Source organism: Melanerpes formicivorus, unplaced genomic scaffold (assembly GCF_026170545.1).
Source record: "Melanerpes formicivorus ecotype bairdi unplaced genomic scaffold, bMelFor1.0.p_v2 SCAF_1, whole genome shotgun sequence".
Classification (NCBI taxonomy): Eukaryota; Metazoa; Chordata; class Aves; order Piciformes; family Picidae; genus Melanerpes; species Melanerpes formicivorus.
The window spans coordinates 49,652,135-49,661,733 of record NW_027142353.1 but is presented as its reverse complement, the minus strand read 5'-3'; the positions used below and the strand labels follow the sequence as shown (position 1 = coordinate 49,661,733).

Genomic DNA, 9,599 nt, shown 5'->3' with positions numbered 1-9,599 from the left:
CGAAGTGTTGAAAGCTCCTGCTGTGAATAGGTGTGTTCTGCTGTATTTGTGAAATGCTTCCACTTATTTTGTGGTGTTACAGGGACCACACTTGAACGCGTTTACTCACATTTGATTTAGAGACAGCAGTAGTAAATGTCTGCTGCATGAAGCCAAGAACTGGATATTCTTCACTACTGCAGATGTCTCTTGTCTTTTATGCCAATAGGACCATTATGGCAAGTTTAGGGGTTTTGTTTGTTTGTTTGCTTTTCCCTCCAGAATAGCAAATGCCAGCACAAGCAAAATCTGGAAGTTCTCCAGATGAAAAACAGGAACAGAAGAGTGCTAACCTAATCAGCTGGGCCATGCTTTCAGCTGTGACTGTGAGGAAAAAATTGGCCAGGCAGACCACTCTGCTTATGAAAGAATGATACCAGGTGCATCATGGTAATATTAGAAGGATCTGTAAATAAATCTTGTATTATGTTAGAGAATAAAAAAAGGAAGGGGGGGGGTGGGGGTGGCACACTGAATATGCTGCACAATACTGGAGGTCTTCTTTCTCTGGTTTTTGGAATGACATCATTGATCTTTTTTAAAGGAGTTTAATTACAACCTCACTTTAAGGCTGCCAATAATAAGCAACTATTAGTACTGCTCTTAAAGAGGCAAAAAGCTTTAATAGATACTGCAAAGAGCTAGGGATGCTCTTAATAAAATCAAAGGTTGGGCAATCAATCACGTTTGCTCTGCCAAGAGCTTTTAAGATGTAACACAGAGGCTTGGAAGCTTCATTACCAAAATGTTTTTCCTACCATCAGTTACAAAAATCTGCCAAAGTTTTAATGACTAAACTGTAGGTAATGAAACTGCAACAATAATTGCACACCTGAAAATGAAAATACAAAATATTTCTACTTTCACTGAAGAGATTACTTTATAAAGACCCTAAAAATAGATGGGTCAGTGTCACTGAAGAATGCCTGGAGACTTTCATGGAAGCTGGACTGTGGCTACAAAGGTTCACCTGAGAGTTCAGTTTTCAAATAGCAACAGCCAATATTAGGAATGATAATGTCATAGATTGAGTTGAATCTGCTGCTGTTCTTCATACCATGCTGCAGTCAGGCCAGTTTCAAAACCAAAAGTGCTAAGTGGAACAAAGTACTGTGGGACTTGAAGTTCAGATTGCAACATGGGAGTCTTCCTATTCTGGTTGCTGCTTCTGGGTTCCAGGCTCTTGCATGTTGGCTTTTTTCCACAGGGATGTCAGCAAGATGTGTGGGGGTTCGGTAGCACTGGTTTTGGTTTTCTGTTTGGTGCTGTTTTTTCCCCTGTATCTCACTGTGCTGCTTTTGCAAATAGACTAAACTAAAGTAATCATGCATTGTATTATTAATTAGGCTATTAGCTAAGGTAATTATGTATTGTGATTATGATATCTTACGTTATTTTTATCTCTTTTATCTCAACCCTCAGTTTTGTGTGTTACTATTTCCATCATTCTTGTTTTGGGGGAGCAGGCAGGTTAGCCCTGGTTCAAAATCATTGCAGTATATAGTGTTTAAAAGAAACAACTTCTCCATGTGACAGACTCTGAAGAATTCGTAATAAAAACTGCTCTATTTTCCTTCCATTTCTACCCATTACTAGTGCCTAAAGTAGCTGGCAATGGTGCTGTGCTTCTAAATTATGCAGACAGAAAGTGGTGGTCAAACACAGTACCTGTGGCAAGCCAGCTCTTAAAAATGTTAGATTTGGAAGTGTTTTGTCTTCTCTGCTAGAGAAGTTTTTATATAAATATAAAATAATGTTAAACTGTAAAGGGACTCCACTGTATGGTATCATGTAGGAAATCAGATGTGCTAGTAAGCTACACTGTTGATCTCTTTAAGGGCCAAATGAAAGGCATCTTCAGCTGTACCAACATCAGACTACTTCAGAATCTCTCTTTCATGTCTGTGCTGTATGGATTTTTTTCCGAGAGTTAGTGTTTTGAGTGGCAAGATAATACCTCAGTTTATATCAGTCTGCCTTTTTCTTGTTGGTTAAGAGATCAAAAATGTTAGAGGCTTGTTTGTTTTCAGTGTTTGCTGTGCAGTCAGAGTTCAAGGATCTACTTAGGCACTCTCCAAGGCGTTCCAGTGTTCTCCAAGGCTTCCAACATCTTGACACCCAGAATCTCTGATGAGAACCAGAATGAAAGAGTCAGCAAGCACCAGAACAGGTTTGGCAACTGGAAGAACAATTCTGATTGGCAGAGGAATGCTTAGATTAAGGCTGCCAAAAGACATGCCAGTCTGTGTTTGGTGTTATAATAAGGCACAAGCACATTCATTTTCAATCTAGAAACATTCAGATTTTAAATTTTTTTTTAAAGTGATGGACATTCTTGGCATTGATATTAAATCAGTGCTTTAGTTTGGGAAGCTGCTTCACTCCTGCAGTCTTATTAATTGATCCTTTTTGAGGATTAACCATCTTCGGGTTTCTTGGTACACTGCATCTCCCTCTGAAATGAAATGGATGAAGTTAGTCACCAAGCTTCACATTCCCTGTAAGCTTTGTCTGCTGGAAATTATACTTTTTATATTTGCATAGCTGATTACTATTGTGAATTAATAAACCTGAGAGAGGAAAAAAAAAACCAAGTGTACTGCTGGGTTTGCAGGCTAGCAGAGCATCTAATTATTATGCATGCAAACTCAGTCCTCATCTCATGATTGCTGACTACTTCCTGTTACCTAAATGATGGCATTTGAAGAACATGAACAGAATACTAATCATTTGCAGAAAGAATGATAACTGGCTAAGGAGATGTTTTCAGTAGTTACATTATCCCTGTTAGGAAATGGAAAGCCACTTTATGTAGATGTAGTTAACAGATCTTTGCAAGGACTCCACTGTGGAGACCCGTGGTCTTGAGCCTATGATCTCACTGTGGAAATACCACCAGCAGACTTCTGAAGTTGTACTCATCACAGATAGCTACGTACATCATCTACATGAAACCTACAAGAGCTGTTTTTATCCTGATGTTTTAAGAGAAATCAGTAATGGGAATGTAAACATAACTCCAGGGCACAAGGGAGACAAATTGGAAAGGTCATTCTCATGACCAAGCAGCATGCATCTCTACTCATATGCAACATACCTTTGTTCCTATTCCTGTTCATTACTACAGTGGACAGACAGCACTTTACATAGTACTCTAACAACAATATACAGGATTTCAATGTCACTGTCTTGGTCCAGAGAGGGAAAGAGACTCAGTTCTTTTGAATATTCCTGTGTTATGAAATTAGAGGCACAAATGAGGCCAAAATATGAACAGCAAGGCTATTTATTAACAGAATAAAGTAGATGGATCAGAAGGAGAGAGAGAGAAAAAATAGAGAGAGACAGAGAGAAAAGGGAGAGAGAAGAGGAAAGGAATTATATTACCACCCCCCAAGACAGTTTGGGTCTGTGGAGGAAGGGTGCTGCCTTGTTGGCTGTGCTATCCTCCAATGGAGGAGGGGAGGGATAGATCCCCAAGTCTAAGTCCTTCTCTGAGCAGCTTCTTCAGCTCCATGAGTTGCAGCAGGCAGAACTTAGGACATGTCAGTGCTGAGTCTCAATATCTGGGTGATGATATTTAATCTCCCAGCAGAGATAGTGAATTCTCCTAGTTCCAGCTTCCTGACCTCCCCATGAGCCATGTTAAACATTATTGGGGTCAGGAGCAACACACTGCCTATATAGGGGGTATCTCAGACCCATACAGTGCTTTTTCAATATAGAGAAACTTCAGTTATGGAGTCTAATCCATATTGTACTACATTAATTCATATTCTACTAATATTCCCTTCTGAAGCATGAAAATCCACTGTTCCAATTTATGAAATCCTGTGCTTCTGTGCTTACACAGAATGAAAGGATAAAGCTGGTAAGCAAACACGTCTACGTATTTTCATGCTTATAATTAATTAATTACATTTTCAGATATTCCCAACATGTATTGTGAATGCTCATTTCAATAATATAGGTAAGTGGGTTCATGGAAGAGTATTTACTGTGAGACATTAAATAAACAGAAACTATACTAGCTCAGGTAATCTCAAAAATAAAGTATTTGGGAGAGTTCCAAAAGCAAATATTGTATCTGCCTGCTTACACACTTTTGTAGGCATCTATTTCTGGCCATTGGAGGTAGGATGGTAGGTCCAACACATTTTGATGTGATTCCCTGTATTCTTAGTTCTTTATAATTGTAACATTTTCCTTTCAGTTAAAAAAAAAACCCACAACAATCTCCTTCAATTTCAAGCTCTCTCACAAACACTACAATCAGAAATTCATTTTATTTGTACAACAGCAGGTGGGCTCTTTTAAAATTTAAATTACTAACCCATATAACTAAACAGAAATCTCTTAAGCAATGAAGCCTTTATCTGTTGCAATCTAAAATCACTCACATTATCATCCACAAAAAGCTTTACAATCGCTATTGTATTGGCTAAAAAGGACCAAAAAAGGCATTATTTGAGTTACTCTTAATGGACTGAAGAGTATACTTGTTGCTCCCAACACTGCAGTAATACAGAAAAAAAAATGGATCCATTTTAAACACAGGTTGGAAGAGCAGAACATTACAAGTGTTGTAAAATTTTTTAAAGGTCACATAAATATATGTATTTTCAATAGTGCAGCATACTTGGTATTAAACCAAACTGATTGAAATGCAGTATTAAACATATTAAGATTAACACTTTGTCACTTTTACAAGCAGGATTCTGCTCAGTGATATTTACCAAGAACAAAGGGGTGCAATATTCAAAACGTAGTATTTTGCCCAAAATAATAAACTAGGAAACCGAGGGAATAGAAAGGAAATTTACCTCAGCGTCTGGTTTTCTCTCTTGCCTGTCAGAACATCTGGTTTTTGCCCTTCAACAATTTTAAGTGTAGCTGAGGTCTGCAATAGTCAAATTTTTGGGAAACAAGTTAAATCATAACCACATTCACACTTAAGGAAGTAAAACTAATGGGGACCTACTGCCCATGTGTCTTACTGCCACAAAGTACTTTTAAGCACATACTATACTGATGCCTTGTTGATTTGCGTAACTGAACACATGCCAAAATCCTTTGCTGTGCAAAAATAGTTTCATTTATTAACCTGGATGAGCAGAGATTATGTTATTTCAAGCAGCATATTTTTGGTCATGCAGCCTGTAACTCCACATTTTTAATGAAGAATCATTATATTTCTAACATACTTCCCTGAATGAGGAAGAAAACCAATTATAGTCACAGCAAAATTTTAATACAGCTGAAAGAGTGTGGACTGGAGCAAGTTCAATAAAATTAGTTGTTAAAAGCAGGGGAAGATTTCAAAATATAAAAACAGCAATCAAATCAAAGTCAGGAACTGAAGAGACCACACAGTCAGTGAGGCAATGGCATCAAATTAGAAAAGAGCAGATTTAGACTGAATGTTAGGGAAAGATTCTTTACTATGAGGGTCAAGGAACAGATTGCCCAGGGAGGTGGTTGGGGCCCCATCCGTGGAGATATTCAAGGTGGGGCCTGACAGGGCTCTGGGCGGGCTGATCTAATTGAGGATACTCCTGCTCACTGCAGAGGGGCTTGGACTAGATGACCTTTAGAGGTCCCTTCCAACCCAGACCATTCTATGATTCTATGATTCTTTAGCAGTCAACAGTTAGCCATGATTAGGTTGACTGCCATGATTAGATTAGAAGTGTGAAAGGTAGGGGTCTAATCTAAACTACTCACCTAGGCTTGGTTTACAGCTCAGCAAGAGGGACAGAGAAGTCCCTGGAAAATTTCATCTTGATCTAAAAACAGGTGTAATTGTATGCACTTTAAGCATGCTTCTCTCTCTGCAGATTGCAGAGGATCCCTCTACAACTACTTTAGATTGGCTGTTTAATATGCAGAGAAGTAAAAACAAGGGGATTAATCTGAATATTATTATTTTGCTCTCATAAGATTCTGAAATCACGTAGGCAAATACTTGATTACTGAAAATATAATGCAGTAACTACCTTGAGTGGCAAAGGAAAATCTTGGTCCCACTTCAGTGACATGTCAGTGCATGTGCCTTACTTCAAATAATATTTTAGTTTAATTGCTTTTCTAGGCAGCTGAACATAGACACTCCTCTTACTAGCATGATCAGTAATAAAATCATCTTTTATTTCCTACTTCCTTCAGCATCTCCCAGTTTCAATGTTAATGCAAAGATATTAACAGTTATCATGGGCATCTCTTGGGCTTTTTCTTGGTTTCATGCTCAAAAATTAGTTTTAGCAATTCCTTCAGATTTTCCAATGTAAGAGAATCAGTTTCCCACAAAAGAGAATTAGTTGCCCGCTGTGCCTACACATGAAAACATTGCTAATTACAGCCTTTCACCCCAGTTAGCTACAACAGGGATTCAGTCATTCTTGAGCATCAGACTAAGCTATTACTTTTACATTATTTAGGAATTAAGAACACTTTCAGAATAAGAAGTACTAGAAATCTTCACAAGTTCCTTGACAGGTTCCTCCAGTTTGTAATATCAACTTTTATGTACAACGTAATTTGCCATTTGCAGCAATAAAATGTAACCTCTGATTTCATCAAAATGAGGTATCTTATTCCTTGTCTCATAACTTTAATTGAAATATGTGCTGTACTGACAATCTGAGCTGCCTGGCAAACTGACCATTGAAATAAAACCTGAGAAATACAAAAGAGAGGAATTGCTCCTTAAGGTGGGTGTTACTACTGCTGATAGTTTGGTTCAACTGTTCAGCTGAAACACTGAAGCAGCCTAGCGGTCTTGTGACTAATGGATGGGCAAACAAGCATCAGAAAATTCCTTCAGCTTTCTCAACTAAAGACAATAATTAGTAGCATTATTTCAGTTTCTTGCTCTTAAAAATTAAAATAAAACTGCAGCTTTTGTTATGGATTTGGTAGATGAGATAAAAGACTCAGACCTAATAGCATTAACATATGCTATTGCTATATTAAGAAAGCATAAGGATTTAAAAAAATTATTGAGTCACACATTTGTCTTACCTGTAAGACCTCTGAGAGGCACATGCGCCGCTCATCATTAGCTTTGTGGTAAGCCTACAGTTAAAATAAGGGGTATAGGGTACAATTAAGCAAAATATTTTAGAAGTTGAATCATACAGAAGAAACAAATACAAAGCTGAGCTTTTATCCAGTGATGTAATTTGTGGAACTATTCTACATGTTTAGGAAGGATGTTGACTTGCTGGAACGAGTCCAGAGAAGGGCAAGGAAGTTGGTGAGGGGTTTGGAACACAAGCCCTATGAGGAGAGACTGAGGGAGCTGGGGTTGCTTAGCCTGGAGAAGAGGAGACTCAGGGGTGACCTTATCACTCTCTTACAACTACCTGAAGGGAAGTTGTAGACAGGCGGATGTTGGTCTCTTCTCCCAGGCAGCCAGTACCAGAACAAGAGGACACAGTCTCAGGCTGCGCCAGGGGAGGTTCAGGTTGGATGTTAGGAAGAAGTTCTATACAGAGAGAGTGATTGCCCATTGGAATGGGCTGCCTGGGGAGGTGGTGGAGTCGCCGTCATTGGAGGTGTTCAGGAGGAGACTTGATGGGGCACTTGGTGCCATGGTTTAGTTGTTTAGGTGGGTTGGATTGGTTGATGGGTTGGACACAATGATCTTGAAGGTCTCTTCCAACCTGGTTTATTCTACATATTCTATGTATTCTACGTATATACATTCCCCACGCATTGGCTGTTTGTCAGACAATATAATAGCTTTCGTAGATTAGAGGTGTAGAGCAATTACAAACCTTAGCTTCTTGTTCCAGTCTAAGTTCATAGTCTTTTAGCTGATTCCGGAGAATTTTCTTCTTTTCTTCTAGTTGTTTAAGAACCTCCTTTAAGGCATCCTGTGGTTACAGTAAATAAACAATGTTTTACAAATATTTCCATTCTGTAAGAAAATATCATCACTACAGTCTCTATTCTTCAAGTATTGTAGTGTTTGTCATTCTCTTTGTTTCTTGTGCACTTTTGTTTACATGATTTTAGCTGGCACACTGCAGAGATAACAGCAACCAGCTACATGTTGCAGATATGGTTTTCCACACTTTTGCTTCTTGGTAAATTAGCAAAGTCAGCTTGTGGTGACCAGCCAAAATTGCTCCTTGCTTTGAACTAAAGTTCACGCTGATGGCTCCTTCTAAGTAGAAGATTTCAGATTTCACTTACACACCCATTTTCAAATCAGTTGCAGAGAGAACTACTGGACTGGCTGAAGAGGCACATGTGATGTCAAAGGTAACTCATAACAAACAACATTGCTAGAAAGCAGTACATTATGAAGAGACTATCTGTCTTAGGTGTGTAGCTATCTGTCTCATCTATAGCTGGGATGAGCTAGAATAACAGTGGTAGAGTCCATTTTTGGTTACTGGCATTGGCCAGCTGTTTGTCTGCTGTGTAGTGCAGGTAGAATGCACACCCAAGCAGGAAACTGCTTTTTATAATCCCTCTCATAAATAGACCTATCCATCCAGCAAATACTTTTATTGGGGGGGCACTCTAATAGTAGATGGCTTTTTAAATTCCTGGTCTTAGCGTATTCAGGGTCATTTTTTACCTGCTTGTTCTTCCAGTCCTTTTTTATTTTTTTAAAAATATTAGATTGAAACATATTTTTTTAAAGACAACTCCTCTTCTTCCACTCTGGTGTTTGCCCCCAGCATATACTGACAGAGCCAGGAACATCTTTTTTACTAGGATAAATAAATGGAGCTTTAAAAAATGGTCTACCCCACAGCAGGCTGCCCATTCATCTAATCATCACAGTAACCCTCTTGTACACCAGGCTGGATCTTAACCTTGTGTTGTTGTCAACTCTACTACAGTATGCAGTACTCCAGAAGCCATCTCATGGCCTTGAACAATGCCAGTAATACTGAGAGCATGTCCTTTTTCACAGCTGCATGGTGATGGCTCACAGTCAACATGGGATCAGCTAGAATACCCAGATTCTCCCCTGCAGCTGTGTCCAGGTAATCAGTTCTCAATTCATAACGTTATTTGTTCACTATTTCCTGTTTGGTCTACACTATTAAATTTTAATCCCATTTTAAATGATCTAGTCATCCTTTTTATAAACAACATCTAGATCCCTAATCTAATTATGTTTTGTGTATCAAAGTCACGCATTAATTGTTAAGATTAGTCCTAAATGTGGTCCTGGAAGTACTCTGTTTATACTCTCAGAACAGCCTCCCTCACTGATCATTGTTACTATATTCCATTTGCTATCTCTTTACACCTTCAACAAATCCACTAGTTTACCTTTCCTCCAAATCAATTAGTTGCTTCCCATGTGAAATAGCATCTTCATCAGAGGTCATCGTGAACAAGATTACCACATTTATTGTGACAACCAATCTTATTTTCTCAGCAGAGAACACCAAAAGGTTTGCCAGCCATAAGCCACTTTTAATAAAGTCGTATTTCAGTCTTGTTTTGCAATATTATTTTTCTCTATCTTAAAACTTAAAAAAAAAATAAAATTATGTTTTCTCCAACTCACACAATGCCATGAACCACAGCTT

At 38.4% G+C, this 9,599-nt stretch overlaps 1 protein-coding gene across 4 annotated transcripts in view; it reads right to left on the bottom strand.

Moving 5' to 3' along the window:
• Positions 1-2,372: 2,372 nt before the first annotated feature.
• CCDC169 (coiled-coil domain containing 169) overlaps positions 2,373-9,599 on the bottom strand; it is a 30,642-nt gene continuing 23,415 nt past the window's right edge. For all 4 annotated transcript variants that reach the window (XM_068141377.1, XM_068141638.1, XM_068141469.1 and 1 more), the window contains 4 exons: positions 7,818-7,916; positions 7,060-7,113; positions 4,863-4,939; positions 2,373-2,494 (listed from right to left, as the gene is read on the bottom strand). In XM_068141377.1, coding sequence (XP_067997478.1) covers positions 2,392-2,494; positions 4,863-4,939; positions 7,060-7,113; positions 7,818-7,916 — 333 coding nt within the window. In that variant the 3' untranslated portion in view covers positions 2,373-2,391. The remainder of the gene's footprint in view (positions 2,495-4,862; positions 4,940-7,059; positions 7,114-7,817; positions 7,917-9,599) is intronic.